A 20577-nucleotide genomic window follows, 5' to 3' on the forward strand; every position below is an offset into this window, starting at 1 on the left:
TCGCGCAGGTTCATGGAGAGACTAGGGACGTGACGCCTGAAAGATATCGTGAAACAACAAGAGGTACCTCCGAAGTGTAACCATCTATAAAAAACAAGAAAGGGAAAAGGATACTTATTGTGAAAATCCATCCTAGTACCTGTGGGAAAGCCGTGCCGCCGTCAACGAGCCTGGCCGTTGTACCGCTATACGATGCCTTGCCCGCAGTAATAGGAACAGATGGAGACACAGTACCTGTCCATCTATGAGGTGATACTCCAGAGACCAGCAGATCAATGGAAAACTTTCCACAGGAAGATATCCGCTGCTCGGAACGAGCCTGGCTCAATAGTAACGCCACTACCACGCCCTGGTTGCAAAGGCAGACGACGCCAAACGAGGTACGCTCCTATTGCACCAGAAGAAGAAAAACATAACACGAAATAATAATTCCGAACGAGGGCCAAACGTCTACAAATGTAGCCTCTCGGAATACAAAAAACTGGACAGCCCAAGAGTCGAAGACTATAGCTCCACTACCCCTCCGCTGACTAGTATAAAAGAACGAGAAGAATAACAAAAACATTACGAAAACAAAATAAACGCACGACATTACAGGAGAAAAATAAAATAATAATAAATTATGACAAATGATAATAAGAAAGGAAAATAAATCAAACTCTGACTTATTCAGGAGCATTGCTTTGAGCAGGAAAATAGTAATTAAAATAAATATAGAAACAATACGTAAAGTTAGTTGTTTTTTTTTTTTTTTTGTTAGAATAGTTAGATTGTAGTTGAATTTTTTTATAAACTGTTATTATGCCATGTACTTAACGGATGAACAAGGAATTGGATGGGTGGCCGATGAGATCAGGGCGTACCTTTCGACTTTAATCCAGATGGGGCGAATTGATACACCCCTGTTACAGGCGGGCTTCTCCCGGTGTAAAATAATCATTTAGTAGCTTAAGTCGAAACGTAACCCTAACCTCTAGAAACGGCTTCATAAAACATCTAATCTGACTCCTTGCTCAACCACGTAAGTATTTTTTTATTTATAAGTAAGGGCCTTCGTCCGGTGTGTGAAAATCACATATTGGGCGGAGGTGTAATTAAGATAAATTTAATTTAATTTAAAAAGTATAAATGATGATGGATGAAAGCGATAATTTTAAGACTAAATATAAGTATTTAAATATAATAAATTTTGCCGCGCATTGTGCGTGAAATCCTCGCGCGCCGGCGCCAGGGTCAGGCTCGTGATTCGCCGAATCAAAGATCACGCGATAAAATTTGGCCAATCACGAGAGTCCTTTTTGCTGGACGGCGTCGGTACGCGAAATTTAAAAAGAAAAAAAAATTAGTAAGCGTCCCCTTTCCGACATATACGGACCTGCTTAACTAATTGCAAAACCTAAACATGTAAAGAAAGTGTAAAATATAAGGAATACCAAGTTACACGAGACAGACGTGGTTTTATTTAATTCTACCCTCAAATATATCGTACTTTTTTTTGTGAATCCGGGGTTCGATGGATACCTGAGCTAGCCGCTGGAACCCCGGGGATCTCACAGTGATAGGTTAAGGATGTCTAAAAATCATTATTGTAATTTTCCAAATAAAAATGAAATTTTGCAAAAAATTAAAGATACCCCTTTATCTGCTCGAACTGTTCAACGAATAATAAATATCATGAATGAAGATATAAATCACCAATTTGAAAATGACTTGAGGAAATGTGATGTTATTAGTTTATCTTTGGACGAGAGCACAGACAGAAATGGCATTGCACGATTAACATTGATAGCAAAATTTTATTCTGACTAAAAAAAGAAGTGTGGACTATTTCATCAATGTATAAAACAGCAAAAAAAGATATTTTGCACTGTGTTATAAAACGCATAAATAAATATGATAACATCAAGAACAAAATATTTTCTGTTACGACAGATTGAGCGGCTGCAATGATCGTCACAAATAATGGTTTCAACACATTGTTTGAAAAATACCTTGAACGACCAAGTGGCACGTGTGTCCAGTACTTTGAATTACCTGTTTTGTGGCACGCCAATGCATTTGGGTTGCCGACCGCTGTTCTTGAGGATCTTAATGCACAATCACAATGATAGATCTGAATGCAACGTGGTTGCTTTTTTCAGACGATAACAGAATAATATTGTTATTCTGCAGTTAGACTAAAATATCTACAGACTCACATCACGTGGATAGTATGACACTGGTTTTGACATTGTGTGTTTTTTACAATATGTGAAATGAAGCCCCTAGTTTCAAAAGTCCCTAAATTGATTTTAGGTAGTTCTGAGAAAAACGACTTTAGGTAGTTTTGAGAAAAAATCATATCTATTAAATCTGTGAACTTTATGTATTAATTTTTTAATTCGTTACATCCTAATGAGTATTTTGGCTTTCCATTTTAGCGGTATTTGAAAAGCACACCCAACCATTTTAGCGGGTTTTGAAATTTACCCTAATTTTTGATCATACGTATTGATGGTTTCTGGCGTTTTTTAAAGTTCAATCTTTGGCCACCATATAGGTAACAAAAATATCCATCTAAATACATATCAAACTCAAGAATTTTCAAAAACCGTTTTAGGGGCTTTTGAAACTAGGCGGTTCAAATGTTCGAAATTACTTAGAGGCTTTTTTATTGTGTTAGTGCTATAGCTGTTTACGTTTTAGTTCCATGTAGGTGTCGGTTTTGTTAGACAACGAGGAATCGATTTATAATATACCCACAGACAGACGTTGGCAAATTATATAATTTTTTTAGAATATATTATTTTTCTTAAGAAAGTAGGCTTTAAATAATAGCCTAGTGTGGAGTCTTCGCCACTGGTGTAGGTAATGTGTAGAAATAAAAAAACAAAATTTTTATAGATACATATTATTATTGTATTATGTGTGAATTACAAAAATAAAAACAAATTCCAAAAGTTAGTAATAATTGGCATAGGTTTCCTAAATATATTCGGTAAAATTTCCTCATGAATCCATAATACGAAAACAAAATGATTATTCAATAATTCCAACGAGACTTGCTTCATTTGCGGTTATTCACAGATATTTGAACATGTCTGACTGTTTATTATTATAATGATGTTTTCTTATTAAGTCGGAATCATATAGCAACAGTTTTGACAAAATTACTATGTCATATTTCAATACACAGTTAGGTATTCAACTTACGACTGAGTTACTGTAACTTTCCTACACTTCAGGCAATTTCATAAAAAATTTTATTGAAAAAAGAACTCTTTTATATTAAATCTTTTTAAATAAATTTCAAATGCAAAATATTGTAAATCGAGAAGCATCTGTATTGAAATTTTAACTTTTATATTGGTTATGTTATACACTCGATCATATAATATATTATATACATTTAGCAATCAAGTGTTTGTATTACTTGAACATTTTACATTTTAGAGTATAATATGCGGTGTTTTTGGTGTTTTGAATTGACGCAACCGACCCCCATATCAAAGATGTCCAATTGCACAATATTAATTATTAGTATATAAAATAGATTTTTGTTTACTTTTATTAGGTACCTAGGCAGGGTTTTTTTCTACAAAATGGTGGAGGTGGCAAAATAATTACAGAAAACCCTCACAATTCAATGAGATTATTGAGATTTTATTCAATGTTGATTTATTGATCATTGAAATATTGGTGTCGCATTATATTCGATGATTTGATGATTAACTCTACTGTTATGTCAAAATTAAGGAAAAAATATAAATAAACCTGACCTAATCTAACATTAGGTATATTAAAATATTTATTCAAAACATTCACAATTTATTTCTTCTAGATTGTAATATGTTATTTATTAATAACACATTAATCTTTTTCAGATAATTAATTTAAAGCAATTCTTAATTATTAAGTATGTAGGTACACAAGATGATGAAAACACACAGTATGGAACTGGTTTGTTACTTAGTGCATCAGTATCATCGACAAGTGTCTTTTCATTCAATTTTATCGGTATCATCTACGGTCATATAACCCGGAGTGTACGACAGCACAATATCGGCCAGGACGTAGAGATTTGAGAAAAAAAATACGACGCCCTGCAGCCAAATCATGTTGAAGGCGTTATGTCCTTCGAATTCCAGTGAGTAACCGAAGATGAGCCACAGAGACTGAGACCCTGCCCACATTGAGCACAGGAAGAAGGCTTTCCAACGGGTCATGTCCAAATCCGAAATGCACAGTGGAATCAGAGACAGAAACCAGATGAAGTACTGCGAGGTGATCACGGAATTGTAAGCAACGAAGATGACGGTCTGGCCGAGGACAGCGAAGTTTAAGGTTTTCATTCTGCCGTAGCGCATTCCCAGATACGTTAGTATGAGCACCTGAGGGATGGTTTTATGCAAAGTAACAGTGAAGTCGTGAACCGTCAGCGTCAGATATTGCACATAGAAAAACAGGGAGAAGTTGTGCCGCGTGTCTTTTCTCAACATATGGTACATGAAGGTTTCATAGAGAAACACGTAGCCATACGCCCTGTAGAATAGTACAGTCAGCAGGGTGAGCGTCGCCAGGCAGCTGAGCGTGAACAATATTTGCTTTCGGTTCGGAATCAACTGATACAGGTCCGACAGTATTCGGGAATTCTGTGTGATCTTATAGTCACCCAAGGCGATGAACATAGGCAGACTGTAAATCAGAGGATAAATCCTGAAATGTATGGCAAGGCCGAGGATACCTCCGGATAGGGCATACTTTTTGATTCCTCCAACCGCATCGGTCTGATGAAAGAGCAGCGACATCAGTACGAAGAGCGAGGAGAGAGAATCGGCATTTCCACGCGTCGAGATCACCACAGCCAACGGATTGTACAGCCAAAAGAGAGCGCTATGAGACGCCATTCGGTTTACCGCTTTGAGATCAGCGGGCTTACCGCTGCCGCTGACCGCTAATATTTTGTTTTCCCGGACCAACTTCTTGATAGTCACACCCACCAGGATGTCAGCAAGAGAGAAAAGGAACTTGCCGAAATGCCTGTTTAGCAGAATGTTTGGGATCAACAGTATGGCGAGTATTGGAGAGTACCTGTAAGTGTGTCTCTGGTATGGGGATTCATCATTCAGAATATGCCTCGCAGCATCTGTGAAAACTTTGTAATCGACATCGGTGTAAGGCACGATGGACACTTGATCCTGGTATTGACCGTACAGGATCAGAAACAGCCTTATGATGGTTGCGATCACCAGGTGAGTGCCGAATGGCAAATTGAAAAACTTTTGGATGACCCCCATATTATTTAAGTTTGAAAAGGGTACACTAAAACTAAAGTTTTATTATTTAGGCATATTAATTTGTTACGACTGTTAAAATAAACACCATTTAATTAAGAAATTGAAATTTATTGTTTATTCAAAATTTTCATTAATTCACTTGATCCTAATTTTACACAACTATTTTACGTGAGATGACGATGTTTCCAGATGTCCAAAATGTGAATCGCACTGCAGTAAAGATTTTTTTATCATTGAGAATTCCTCTTTTACATTTATAATTGTTACAATCGAGTTTTCATTCCTTTGGCGGCGTTCATCAAGCACCCCTTGAATTGCTGAAACTCTTTCAAACACTCATTCTGCTTTACCGATTCTTTCTGCGTAACACATTTCGCATATATCCCTGCGCTCTCTGCACACTTTGCTAAGATCTGCGGATACATCCGAAACCGGGCGTTCGCCTTTTTAACTGATTCCATTATGACCGGGAACAATAACCCAAATCAAACTACAACTATCAACAAATGGTTTTTTTTCAATTTTACGGTAGAATAATGAAATATCAATATTATTACAAGCTACCTAGATTAAAGTATTCGTTGTCGAACACTGTCTTCAGGTTGTCAAATAATTTAAACCAATCCTTTTCTGTAGCGCTGTTCGGAAAATTCGTAAGGGACGGGTTCGGCAAAAAATCCGTCGTACAGCGGCTTCGAAAAGAAAATAGTCAGCAACGTCACCAGGGCGACACCTTGAGAAGTCCTGGGGTATCTGTAGAAAACGTTCCGATGCTTTAAAACCTTTGCTCGGTTTAATGGACTATTCATATTAATTCGATCCATTATAAGGAGTTGGGCACAAATCCAACAATATTGGATTGAAAACTCGTACTGTTAGTTAATTCTATTCTTTCAATATAATGTCACTGTCAGGTGTTAATGTCAATATTCACTATCATTTATTGCCACCGAACGGCAGCAATGATCACAAATGTATTCAACTATTTAGTGTCTGCGGGCGGTCCGGAGGTTCCCCCAGTCGTCAGGGCGGGGGCGGAGGGCGGTTCCAATCGGATCCCCGAACAGCAGAGAGACTCTTTGTGCCACTTGAGGCAGCACTGTCGCATAGCCTCGAGGACGTCCGCACACCTCGACTCCTGGAAGTTGTTTTCTGAAATGTCATAATGGGTTTATTGTGAATAAAATATTGTCCAAGAGAATACTGACGAGGTCTCGCCAGAAGAGATTTTTTAACCTGCCGCAGCTGCATAACAATCTGTGCTATAGAGTGCCAGTTCATGAAGAACGCCAGCCGAGATGGTAACTATAGGGATATCTTATCATGCAACGCCAATGAAGAAGAGATAACATTGCTCTTTGGATTAAAATTACCTTTTAAATTTTATTATTCTTTTGTTTGTTCAACAATACTACAGACCTACAAACTTATCTGTAGAATGGCCAAAAATGGAACTACAAACTACCATAGGACGCCATTTTGAAAATTTCATTTGAATGTCAGATTTTGTCCAGTTACGAGTCTTGATTGGGTAGTTTTCGACAGTGGCTCCCCCATCCCATTTTTCAGATAATTTTGTAGGTCTGTAAGTGTATTATTTTGAATGGTTATATTATCATCGTTTCATAATAAAGATTCCATTAAATCACAGTTACTGTTGGTTCGATTTCGCCTCCTTACATCCTTTATTAAAATAAAACAGAGATATCTTCGCATTAATTTATTTTTCAAAGAAAAATATGCATATTCTTATATTATTATAACCATTTACAAATTTTCATCATTGTTACAATGTTTTATTTACTTAATTTAATAACATTTTATTCTATAGCATTATGTAATAAATTTATGTATACATATCTCTCTCTATAATATAATTTAATAGTATTATTACACCATCTGCATTCTGCCTGTTCATGGCCCGACTCCTATAATTTACAGTGAACATTATCTTTGTCAAATGCCCAATGAATGATTAAAATAATTTGACAAATTATGAACATTTTATATGAAATAATTCCATGAATGATTGAATACTAGTGTAGAATCTTTTTACTATGTCTTGTTTTTTTTCAATTGTAGATTGGGTATTGATTTTAGAGAAACCATAAATTTAAACAGTATGTTCAAATATCCATGGGATGCATGGCAACTACGACTACTATGCTTTTTTGCAAAATCTTTTGAAACTACACAAAATCAATTATGATTTCTATTTGATGAGAGTATTAATGGTAAATTTATAGTATTATATTATGCCAACCGATTAAAAATAAAGAATGGCACAAGATTTAGGCCAGTATATAAACATACATACATAGGTTTACCGGTATTATTTTAGTGTATGTTGAACAAAAAGTTTGAATTATGGCTGGATCTCCAATGATTGATGTGATAACACTGATAACAGGGTATTAACACACTTATTAATTTCATACGATGAATGTATTAATAAAATTAAAACAAGACACCATGTAGACACTATTCAATATGGGATATTAAAATAACCTTTGTTGATTTTAATTGATCATATTTTCTTGTTCAACCGCACCAAATAATATCACATGACAAATATACAAAGCCACGTATTCACTGTTTGCGAACCAGTAGCGTTCCGCGAACTTGTAACCAGTGTATCCGCTTTAAAGAAGACGTGCTTTGCGAAAACGGTCGCTCCACAATGTTTATCTGACTGTTAGCAAACATGTCATCTGAATTAGTAGCAAGTTCTGCTTTCATATTCATTCATTATTTGGTAGAAGATTATAAAAGGCTTCCTTGTTTTTGGCGAGTCGATTTCTACAAAAACAGGGATAAAGATGTTCTACTACTGGACCAGAAATCTCAAGAATTAAGTGGGCATTACAGAGAATTTATATGATCGTCTCCGTCAAATTTTGAACATTGTTTACTTCGGTACCACCATGAATCCAAATAAAAGATACTAAATTCCGAAAAGCTATATCGGGTCAAGATAAGCTGGCTTTGACGTTAAGATTTCTAGCCACCGGTGACAATTTTACCAGTCTGCAATATTAGTTAAAATTTTCAAAATAAGCAATCAGCTTTTTTGTTCCTGAAGTTGGTAAGAATATTTATTATCTGTGCATTGAAAGACAACATACACTTGTGTATTAGCATCTTGAGGATTCCACAATATCGGATTGTTTAGAAAAAGTTCTACATGAGCTTAACATTTTTCTTCTGACTCTCCATTACGAATTTTTACAGTCTGTGTTGCACTTGTGTTAGCGAAAAAACTTACAGCGTTCAGAATGCATTCTGTGGTTCGCAAACACGCTAGAAGCATGAGAACGTATCCACTAGGAACGATCGCAGAGCACTACTGGTTCGCGAATGTATCGAATAAGCGGCTTGATAATGTTCTTCAAGCAACTATAAAATAACATAGTTTTTCTTTCTTTCTTGTGTTGTAACTAAAAACTAATAAAAAATGTGTTTTCAGTTTTTGATATAATCTTTATATTTCAGAAGAAAATTATGTACAAAAGAAAATATAATAAATCATTACTGGTTTATACTTACTAATTGTACGGAAAAGAAAATACCCTATTCATGATGAATACATACAAAATATTATTACAATATTATTTATTGATGATAAAATGATTTCTATAAAATAAACTTTATACAAAAAGAAAATATAATAAGTCTTTTATGTCGTAGTGTTGACAGCACCCTTCAGTAACATTGGATGCATTATTAGCAGAATAACGTATAAGATTAAGTGTGTATATATTATATCCTTTTTAACATGACAACAGGTGATGAAACCCAATGACAATAGTGCAAGTACTAAAAGTGAAATGATCACAGAAGCACCCGGGCTTACATAATATCGGAAAATATATCGCACCGTGAGTGTAAAACCAAGGCATCTGCAAAAGACATATTTTGGATATATTAGGGTTTGAAGTCTTCATTCTGTTAGGAGAAATAGAATTTCTAAAAAAAAATCATAATATTTGGTTTATATCTACATTATATTGCATGGTCTTTCAGTTACTTCATTTTTACATTATCAAGTTTACGACTTTTGCAGTTGTTTCGCATTTAATCTCGAAATTGAAAAATTTGCAGATGCCTTGGTTTTACACTCACGATGCGATATTGTCACCATCACCGAGTTGAGCCCGGAGCCCCCGGATGACAAGCCAATGCCTTAAGCATTGTACTATGAGGATATTGATTTTCGATTACATTATATTAACGCACACAGAAATCGAACATGCATTATGAGATAATATATTTGGCGTAAGTATATTATAAAATGTATTTAAAATGTTAAAGTACATATTATTCAAATTAACATATCATAAATGATTACGTTTTCCCAATAAGGTATGATCTTCATTTTGTAATTTCAAAATAGAATTTGGCTCTCTGAAAAATTAAGGACAGATGACTAATGGGGGGGGACAATGAAAGTTTTGTAATAAATATAAATAAAAGTAATTCTATAAGCTATTAACGCACTTCTGTATTGTGATTGCCAGCAGATAATAATAGGCACAATATACTCTGATACAAATGATTCAATGTTTCAATTGACGTCATTATATCAATGTCAACATTGATCTAATGAAAATATATCAACACAATATAGGAGTGCACCTACTTTAACACGACTTCAAGGAGAATAAGCAATGCTGTATACACGATAACTTAATTTATTATTGTAATACGTCTATTTAGATACCGATCCAAAAAAGTTTGGTTCTAAAAATTCATCGAGTAAATCTTCATTGCATTATTTGAAGTAAAGTCTGGATATTACCACCGATCATAAAACAATTCTATCGATATTTTTCAATACTTCGAGGTATTATGTACGCGTGACAATTTTCAAGGATACCATAGATGTGCTGCCGCCATTCACATTGACATTGATCTTATTAAATATTGTCAAAATGTAACCTGGCTCTTAATACAATATGCCTCGCTACTGAAAATAATTTTAAAAAAATACAGAAATGTCATAGCTGATAAGTGATAAGAAATAATATTATCGCTTGTAGTATGTAGTAAGTGAGGGCATGCAACGTTTGCCTATAAGTAACAATAGTGTTATCTTTAGAAAACCATTAATAAAAAGTCATACAGTAAAACTTCAATATAATGTTCAACAATAATCTATTCATCAGATAACAAAATTCAGCTTTATTACTTATTAGTTCCATTTTTGTAATTTTAGAAAGTTAATTACAAAAAGCTTTTTTCAAAGCAGGATTGTCAGAAGCAAACGCCTCGACTTCGAACATTGACATCACTCCACAACAGATGTGTCTGGATATATCATCTGATGACAAATAAATAAGAAAACCTACTCCATTATGTAACGAACTGTCGGCACCAACAGACACCCTCTTTCTTGCCCACATTAATGAGGTTTTACTGTACCTATATCATTTGCCTATTGAAAGCAATAAAGTCCAATAAGACTATATGGAACATTTTTGCCTTTGCTTCAAATAGCCTTAAATATAACTATCAAAGATAATTACATTAGCAGAGAGAATATATTTTTCATTTAGCTGATGAATATTGGGTAAATTGACTGAATATTTAAGTAAGGTAAAAATAAAAAACCATTTTTTTTATAGGTATATATGTTATGTGTATGTCCCAACTGCTTTCTGACAAATCGTGAGGGTTTTATAAAGCAATGGTAAATGTTGGCATGTGATTAAACTGGGGGAAAATGAATCAGCCCATATTTATTACACATCATTGTATGTAACTCAACACCGCAACAAAAACAATCAATGTGTTTCAATAAAGTGTGAAATCAATATATTGTATATAATGTACATTGACACCTCATCATCCTCCCCCAGCATTGTCTGATTATAGGTTTAATGAAGGGAAGCAATCTTGACAAAATGAATTATAAGATAAAATTATTTGCTTAAATTTGGTCAATTGACGAAAATCAAATTACATGTTCCAGCGCATTTGAAAATCTGTTTTTTATTAGTGTGACCGAAACATTTAAACAGTCACGGATTGATAATCCAAACTACCTGTGATGCCTACGAACCTGGTTATGACTTTACCCATGAAAAATTAGAAAGAGATTTAAAATGAATCCTGGGAATATATCGTCACCGTTCAGGCAAAAGTCACCAACCCTGAAAATGGCAGTTTTGAGTTGAGTATGTCACCGGAAGCGTAAAATTATGTTCTTTAAGATGCAAAACTCACCTCGGTACATTAGTTAGTAAAATTTTGTTTAAATCCGAATTATTTGTTTTTCACTAAATGACTTTCGATAAAATCTTAACAAGCAAAAGTCATTATAGGTGAATAGACATTATTGACTCTATAAAAAAAAAATCCTTCGTTATAAATATACAAGCAAAAGTCACTATACTATGGATGGTGAGTTTTACTGATGCTTCTTTTGGCTAACATTGTTCAGATTATTAACAAGCAAAAGTCACCAAACCATAATTTGAGCTACCTTGCCTCCTTTAAAACCTTCCAGATGTTTTAATTAGCATCAAAAAGTAAAAGTACATTAAATAAATTATTAAGAAGACATGAGAAAATAATTTAATGTAGAAAAACCCTTCAAAACATTAAAATCTGATTTTTCCTGCATTTTCAAACTTTCAAATTGCGATATCTCAAAACTATGTTTTTAGGGTTGGTGACTTTTGCCTGAACGGTGACGATATACATGCTTCTTATATTCGTTGGTCATATTAAATGCAGATCTCATTTTATGGAGAATGAGTACACAGCCGGTTTAGCAGATATAACAATGGACATAACAGGTATGTATTTGTAAGGTATAAAACCATTTTCACACCCAAACGGAGCATATGGGCTGCCTCCACAGGGCGCAGGTTATCGTAATAAACTTCTATTTTACAATTATTAATTGTCATTAGCCATACGCTCAAAGCTGCTGGGTTCTTGCTTCGAGTCAAACACGCACTGAAAAAACCAACATGTGTATTTGGCAGATGCGGGATTCGAGCCTGCGACCTGCGAAAACGGCGTCTGTCCACTTACAATCTAAATATACATAACATATTATTGCTTCCATAGCAAACCTTACTCTTATTATAGGGAGTGTAGTATATAGTGTGTTATGTTACGTACATAGTATCAATAAAATCAATAACATTAGACTAAAAAAAATAATCACTTATTACCTACTGAAGGCAATAAATAGAAAAAACAAATTCAAAAATAATTTCGCTTTGGAAACAATGATATAGGTATTTAAAAAAATATAATATGTAACAAAAAAATAGAGAGAAATCTATAAGATGTATCAATGCAATGATGTCAGTATATACAAATTTTCAGCAAAGTATTGAGTACATACCTAAAGTAAATTATTATAATTTAATCGAACATTAAATTTGTCTATGGCCCTTATAAGATCACAGTGGCGAAGGGTGGAGGTAGGCTGTTAAGATTCGCTATAAATAGTGCATACTAAACTTTTTTAGTCATATGTATTTGTTTTTATTGAACTAAGACTACAATTTACAGATGGTGTTAGTTGGTTTTTAAAAATCAATTAAACCATGCCTAAACGAAACCATAATAGTTTTGGTCTAATTTGGGCAATACGACAAAATTGTACACACTTTTTCATTCGTAGTTATTTGTTTTTGTTGGATTAAAAATATATATTACACATATTTTTGGTTAATTTTTTTAATTCATTAAGCCCTGCCTAAACCAAACTATAATAAATAAAAAATATTATTCTATTTATAAAATATTCAAAGTTATGTATGATTTAATTGCGTAATTTTAGATATTTTATAGATAGACATGTATTTTTTGACTATTATCTATTATGGCTTGGTTTCTCAGGGTTTAATTGAATTTTAAAAAATTAACCAACACTATCTTTAAATTGTAGTCTTATTTCAATGAAAACAAATATGTATGTCTGAAAAAGTTTAATGTGCACTGTTTATGGCAGATCTTAACAGCCTACCTCCACCCTTCGCCACTGTAAGATCATCAATGGATATAAATAAAAACATAGGTAAATTGTTCAGAGTCGAGAGCTATTTAGATTGTGCATTGCTATTTTCAAAAAAATATAGTTTCTGCGCATATAATATTACATAGTTGAAGGGAGGCAATGTTAAGAATTCTGTAAGGTAAGGTTGAGATAAAAATGTACGGAGTGAAATCAATTGAAGTATTAAGTACCTAATTGATTTATTTTAAACTCTCAAAAGGCAGATTTATAAGTTGAGAGGATCCACACGGCGGTTGAATTTATAAGAAACCAATAAATTGATATGTTATACAATATCATAAAGTTCACGCAATTTCTGCTACGGAGAATGGGAGAATGAGAGGATCACAAATTCGATCGATCGATTTGTCAGTTGAAAAATGTGAAAGTAATCCAAAAATGCAATCAACAATAAGCCACCCGGCGGAACCGATATTATTAATTAGATAACAGTGGAATGAAATGTACAATAGGCGAGTCCTGTTCCTGAAGGAGGGCGTCCAGCGGGCACTTCGAGCGAAAACTTTCTCATTTGCTTTGGAGTGAGGCGGGCGGGATGGGCGGTCGATCCTCGCGGGCCGGGCCGCTGCCACTCGCGCCCGCCGGCTATTGACCGTCCGCCGCTCCGCCCGAAGGCAACGCTTCCCGAACCGGAGCTTCGGCGACGACTTCCGATTTTGGAGCCGGCTTTTCTTCCGCTATATTGCTTTTAACAGTGCTAATTTTGTTATTACTCGCCCCAAATAAATCATTCTCCATGGAATCTGCTTCCGATAGAGCATTAGCGAGTCCTTTAGGGGCGGGATTCAGCGGGTCGGTTGCCTCACTCTCTGATATGAATTGCTTAATATTGTCTTTTGTAGATAGGTCTCTGATATTTTTGTGGGAACCATTCTCGGTCCTCTCGTTCTCTTTGTCGTCACGGGGGTCGAGCGGGTCTCTGTCGTCGGACGGGGAGTCCCGTCTCCGAGCCAGGGGATCGGCACCAGGGGCGGTGGAAGGCGACCTACGCGGCTGGGGCGCGCCCACCAGATGTGAGGGGTTGCCAGCGTTGACCATACGGTTGACGGCGTTCACTCTGTCACTCCGGCGCCACAAGGTCACCTCTTGCTGTTTGAAGTAGCGTCGGTCTTCGGTATCCATCAACACCAAATTCAGGTAGTATCTAACAGAGAATTTATTGTTAATGTCCCGCATGGTGGGAGTAAGTTCGTATCCGGCCAGGAACACTCTGATGGGAATGGACTCTCCTCGGACGGGTGCACCGTCCATTATTTCGTATTTAGCGACAGTCTCATTCTCAGTGAAAGTGTGCGGACTGGCTCCTGTGGTCTCACGTTTGATGATGGATATCTCCATGTGCTTAATTTTGATGCGGACCAGTAGGAAATATATTTTGCCTACTATCACGTCTTTGAGGTGATATTTAGACTTGTTGTACTCGAACTCGATGTGCAGACAGTCCTCTATGCCCACCTCCATCTTGATGGAGTTGTGGATGTCCGGGTAACTGCACAGCGTGTGCACGGCGATATCTATCTCCTTCACGACGTCGGTGAGCCGCCTGATGACGGTCGCGCGGACAAAATACCGCAGTCTGACGTTCGAACCGGAATACACTTCGTAAGGTTTTTCGACGTTCGCGAATTCGAAGGAATAAGAAGTGTGCTGGAGCAGGTCGCCGGGACGAGCGAGCTCTTTCACCAGCGATATGAATTCGTGATGATTTCCTCTGTCGTAGTACAATTCGATCTGGCCTATCAGTTCGACCTTTATTCCTTGGTGCTCCAGTTTGGTGCCAGGTTTTCTGACCGTGACATTCACCTTTCCCGACACGGTCTCGCCGTCGTAGTACAGCAGATGTTTATCTTTCTTGCCGTCGTCTGAATTTTTTAATTCGACTACTTTTCGCCTGTCAGCGTCGTCAAAGACGATTTCGATGTCGGCCGTCTGCCCGAAACCAAAAAAACTCATCTTGGCGGACTCGAACGGGCTCTGGTCCTCTTTGCGGTCTTCGCGCGAGCCTCAAGGATACGAGACGATCGGTTAAATGGAATAAAACATTAATATTTGCTTCGAAACGCCCGCGGACGGGCGAGAGATGATTCAACAAAATACAAAGATGGCGACTGATCAAATGTCAGATGTTATGTGATCGCCGATCAGGCCGACATGGAAAAATAAATTGATGTAGAAAAATGTCAGCTCACCTTTCAGGCACGTCTGAATTTTGCAGGCGGTCAGCTTGCACGGATCCTTCATGTATACCTGGTGTCTCCGAGGACGATTTAATCACAAAAATGAAAGACTGATATATTATATTAAAATTAAAGAATAAATACGGCGCAGGATACAAACCAGCGGCGGGCTATTTTATACTCTTAGCACATTTTTCTTAGCAGTGATGTGATTGTATTATTTGAAAGGGGAAATGTTAAGTAGGTAGGTAAAATGCAATATGATAAAAGTATTAATTATTAGTGCTTAGCTAGATCATGACTATTACTAAATAAAATACTTTTTAGAAAGAAAAATGGAACAACCACTTATTTTAATTTTATTAATACCCAGGTACCTACCTACTTATTTATGATTAATGAAAGGAGTTTTAGCTACCAATAAAACTCTTATTATTCATGTTGACTTTGAAGTCCTTGGAGATAGGGTTTGCTCTTTCTTCTTCGCGTGAGGTTATATTCTACTAATTTATTATCCTTTTTCTTGTCGTTGGTCATTCCTCCGTTTTTATTTACTGGGCATACCCGCGCCTCTATTTTTTATGTATGGAGTTTGGCATCACTTTGTCTTCATTATGATATGACTCAAGGAACCAGGTAGAAGTTACCTGGACTTCAAAGTCAACATGAATAATAAGAGTTTTATTGGTAGGTAAAACTCCTTTCATTATTCGAATTTGACTTTGAAGTCCTTGAGATATCTGTTTGTTATCACCTGGTGTTGGGTATGCCAAATTCCTGTATGTGACAATGATTCATTGACGAGGTATAGACCATCGTGACTTTCCATGTATATGGTTAAATAGAGAAGTTAATGGGTTCTTTTCCCCTTCTGATGGTGGTGTATCCATCGTTTTCTGGAAGTTGTCGTGAAATGTCGACTCACTACGCCAGTTACCTCTCTTTAAGATATCATCTATTGGGTATATTTACAGTTTAAGGAAGCCACCACTGAGCGGACACTGCCTGGTGGTTCTTGTACCCCTGCTTCCAACAGTACTGACCTTATCCAATTCCCTATAACTAGCCTGGTGGTTGGTTTTGGTGATCCTCTTGAAGATATAAATAATTCCGAAATATCCCCACCTTCCCCTCTCCATGGGTTTGACATGCAGACGAGTTTCCGTAACCAGAATACTGGGTCGATGTTTTGACACGTGGAAGCACTTAGCTTCCATTCCGATTGACGATGCTTGGCGGTATCTGTATTTGAGCCAAACATTGGCCATACAATTATGTGGTCACTTTTTTCCACTAATCCATTGTCTACTATTACTGAGTAGTGTGAGGTCATGAACCCTTCGTCCCGATGCGAGAAGCAGCCGAGTAGGTAGCTGTCCTGCGAGAGGTTTCGAATAGGTTGTACTCCACCGGTGTTGTTTTCCTAAGATGATCTACCACTCGTCCTGGATCCCAAACCGGTGGTTTGACGGGTTTCGTTTTATGTACCGAAATTGCCTGTAACATATTGTGTTGTACTACCACGTTGATGCTGATATCTACAATGATAATCGGTTTGCAAAATGTGTCTATGGCGGACTTATGCACCAGGATGGTGTTGTACAACAAACCCTCCATGTTGTGCATGTAGCCTAGGTATCTGGCCAATTCCATTGGTTGAGGGCTATTATGATCCATTAGGTTCATGTTACCCATGTCATTGTCTTCCATTTGTTCCAAGCTGGTATATAAGTTTTTAGAGTCGAAGGCCGCCATCTGGAAGTAAGGAGTGCCCTTTATTCCACCATTCAATTTGATGTTATTTCCACCCCACCCGAAATTATCCATAATTAAAGGGACAGGTCCCGGGTCCTTGGAGGTGGACGGTTGGTCTCCATACCTACTAGTGTCGTATGTAGGTGAGGCATTGTATAAGGAGGTACTATCATTTCCTTCCTGTTGGAATGCCATGCCATGCTAACTGGTCTTGTTTCCACGTACCTGATAGGGGGTGTTCATTCAGTTGGGCTCCCTAGCCTGTGTTAGCCGCGTCTGTTGTCAGGAAGTGATTGATGTGTGTCAACTCTGAGGAGCCTATCACCTGGAGCCACCACAATATGATGTCCTATTAGGCCTGTGGTGGGATTGTCGTCTATTGGCGAGAATGGTACCTCGACAATTTTAATGACTGGAGCTTTGTAGCCGTCGGCAATGCAACCTTCCTCGTGGATGCAGAAGGGATTGAACATGACGTGCCTGCCTGAGGGACCAACTGCCTTTTTGTACCTGCGTTGTGTCAAATCTGAGGATCCTATCGCCTAGGGCCACCACACGATGTCCCGTTGGGCCTGTGGTGGGATTGTCATCAATTAGCGAGGATGAATCCTCGGCCATATGGATGACTGGAGCGTTGTAGCCGTCGGCAATACAACCTTCCTCGTGGAGGTAGGATGTGAAGTTGAGTCGCCCCAGAAGGGATTGGATATGTGCCTGTCTGAGGGACCAACTGCCTTTTTGTACCTGCGTTATGTCAACTCTGAGGATCCTATCGCCTAGAGCCACCACATGATGTCCCGATGGGCCTGTAGTGGGATTGTCATCAATTGGCGAGGATGGGACCTCGGCCATATTGATGACTGGAGCGTTGTAGCCGTCGGCAATGCAACCTTCCTCGTGGAGGTAGGATGTGAAGTTGAGTCGCCCCAGAAGGGATTGGATATGTGCCTGTCTGGGGGAGCAACTGCCTTTTTGTAAGTACCTGCATTAGCAGATGGTGACGGAGTGCTACACACTTCTCCGGCGACAGAAACCTCCGCTTGTTGTGTGTGTCCTACGTGATGTCCAGGGACCCTCATTGTTGGCTTGAGTGCAGACAGGATCTTTTAATATTTATTAACCACTGTAGGAAGGTTATCCTATATTCCACCTGAACCGAGACTGTTTCTCGGATTGGTTGGCTACTAAGAAGTCGTCTAGGTAAGTGAATATTCTCAGCCATTCTTTCCTAGGCGTTCGGCGACCCAATTGGTCAGGGATGCCAACATAATCGGAGCGGTTGGCAGCACGAACGGGAGACACGTGAATTGTAGGAGCTCCCCTTGGTAGGCTAGTCGAACGAATCGACGATGTAGAGAAGCCATTGGTACCTGGAGGGACGCCTGGCTTAGATCTATTATTACTAGCCAGTCTTCTGTTTGTAAGACGGCTGGAACCTCGTAATGGTGAATTAGTTTGAATGGCTTTGGCTGTAGGAACGCATTCAAACGCTTTCGGTTGAAAACAGGGCATAGGGCCCCGTCTTTTTTCTTGATCAGAAACAGGGTTGAGAGAAAAACTGGGGGTTTGACTCGCTTCTTCTAGAACCCCTGAGTTCTTTAAGTCCTCGATCTCGAGAGTGACCTCTGTTGATTGTTGCGTTTGAAATTCTTTCCGTAAAAGTAAAGAAGGACTTACCAATGGTGGTATCCGCACAAACGGTATGTGGGCTACGGCTATTATTTTTACCAATGTTGGGGGGGGGGGGGGGTACACTACGCCATGCAGACTCCCCGAAAGTCTCTTGGGCGGCCCCCAATGTTGTTGGTCGTCCAGATGCGGTCACCTTCGCTTAGAGTACGGATCCCTGGTGGAGCCCGTACCTTCGATGGAGAACTCCCTTCCCACAGGACGTCGCCCCTTGGGAGTAACCCGGCCATACTGTGAGTTTGAGGGCCTTCCGGGACTCTGAGCTCAGAGGAATCCTTGATAGTGCCTCCCGAGTGAAGGTATTCTTCCGGTAAGGATCTGAGTCATGTTCTCGCAAATTTTATTATGCGTTGTCCCCAAAACCCTCTTCCATTTTTTGGTACAGGCTCATCGCTGTTATGATGTTTTGATGATTGGTTTCCCAATCCACTAACCCTTGCATACCCTTTCAGAAGCTGTCCCGTTGAGAAACATCGCATTCTGGAGGGCCGCGATGGTCCTCTCCGTCAGATGGTTAGCTGATGACGAGTGGTCGCACCCACGCAACTTGTCATTTAGACCTAACTCTACGACCGTAGGGGCCGCCAAGAATTGTTTTTTGGGCGTTGTGCCACTCCTTGCCGGTCCCCCTGCTGAAATAATGTACGTAACGAGGATACCTCAAACGGCAGCATCTTAATCGACGCTCGTACGTTGAACTTTTCCTCCTGTAGCAGTTCTGCTCCGCCGTCTGGTGTCCATTGCTTTTAGAATATCTTCCTCACGGTCATTCAGATGTTGCGCCATAATCACTGATCACTTAACGTTCACTTAACTATCACTTAACGTTCGTCCAAGATAATTTTTTTGATAGTTAGAATGAACTGTCAGACGCAACATGTAAACAATAAGGCCTACCGCGCATGAACGATTTACTATCGTACGGTCAACAATCAAGGAGTTGTAACCATCGTATTGCAATGCAACCCCGCGCATGGACGATCGAGCGAACGGCCGAATTGAAAATCTGTGTTCAAAAACAAAATTTTACACCGATTCGAACCGGCCGGGGTCCCATTGGCAATGCTTTTAAATGAGAGCCCGCGCATGACCAGTCATGGCCGGCCGAGAGTGCACTCATACATGCACGCACAAGTGACGCGGTCGTATGGAGCGCACGCATACATCGAACCGCCACATTTGACTTGACAGTTGTTCATCGATGCGTACCTATTGGCTTTGCATTGGCAATGACACTCAACTGGACGACTCTACAGGCAGATTGTAAATTCGTCAACAAGCAGCTCGTAGAGTAGCTCAATGTCATTGACGCATTAATCTCAAAATGTGTCTCTCCGCGGTGTTTTCGTTTTTTTGCTGGCAAGTTCGCCACTATCGTTCTACTGCGCAGGCGCAAATCGAAAAAATCCCAACTGTCGCATGAAAATTCAGAAGCTTCCGAACTTTTTTGATTCATGCATGCAATTTTGCAACTGCATGATAATAATAAAAAATGTAAGTTTACATGCCACGATAATTCATACTGCCAGCAGTAAATCTATGCACGTATGTACGGGTACCTATTATTTTTAAATGATAAAACATTCAGCAATCATCCAAGAGGTTGAAGCACTCCCCAACCTCTTTGCAATAATCTAATCTG

General features: G+C 38.3%; 4 protein-coding genes and 1 long non-coding RNA gene across 6 annotated transcripts in view; 1 reads left to right on the forward strand and 4 right to left on the reverse strand.

The window, feature by feature from the left end:
- The window catches only part of LOC147067155 (uncharacterized), a 561518-nt gene that overhangs the window by 72709 nt on the left and 468232 nt on the right, over positions 1-20577 (forward strand). The window lies entirely within an intron of this gene.
- PIG-M (Phosphatidylinositol glycan anchor biosynthesis class M) lies at positions 3981-5276 on the reverse strand. Its single transcript, XM_085954907.1, has one exon. It carries the CDS (start codon positions 5274-5276, stop codon positions 3981-3983), a length of 1296 nt encoding a protein of 431 aa, XP_085811033.1.
- Positions 5540-5737, reverse strand: LOC147067160 (NADH dehydrogenase [ubiquinone] 1 alpha subcomplex assembly factor 8). The gene has a single exon (XM_085954920.1). It carries the CDS (start codon positions 5735-5737, stop codon positions 5540-5542), a length of 198 nt encoding a protein of 65 aa, XP_085811046.1.
- On the reverse strand, positions 6259-15987 carry LOC147067161 (cx9C motif-containing protein 4). 2 transcript variants are annotated; one of them, XM_085954919.1, is made up of 2 exons: positions 15910-15987; positions 6259-6428 (listed from the first exon to the last, which is right to left on the reverse strand). In XM_085954919.1, exons 1-2 carry the CDS (start codon positions 15929-15931, stop codon positions 6259-6261), a joined length of 192 nt encoding a protein of 63 aa, XP_085811045.1. In that variant the 5' UTR covers positions 15932-15987. The 2 variants fall into 2 exon arrangements, with proteins under 2 accessions (XP_085811045.1, XP_085811044.1); XM_085954918.1 differs by lacking the exon at positions 15910-15987 and adding an exon at positions 15504-15696.
- On the reverse strand, positions 13217-15441 carry Vps26 (vacuolar protein sorting 26). Its single transcript, XM_085954906.1, has one exon. The coding sequence runs from the start codon at positions 15265-15267 to the stop codon at positions 13900-13902; it is 1368 nt and encodes a 455-aa protein (XP_085811032.1). The 5' UTR covers positions 15268-15441; the 3' UTR covers positions 13217-13899.

The sequence above is a fragment of the Rhyacophila brunnea genome, unplaced genomic scaffold (assembly GCF_057557595.1).
Source record: "Rhyacophila brunnea isolate RB1 unplaced genomic scaffold, BYU_Rbru_1.0 scaffold_4, whole genome shotgun sequence".
NCBI lineage: Eukaryota > Metazoa > Arthropoda > Insecta > Trichoptera > Rhyacophilidae > Rhyacophila > Rhyacophila brunnea.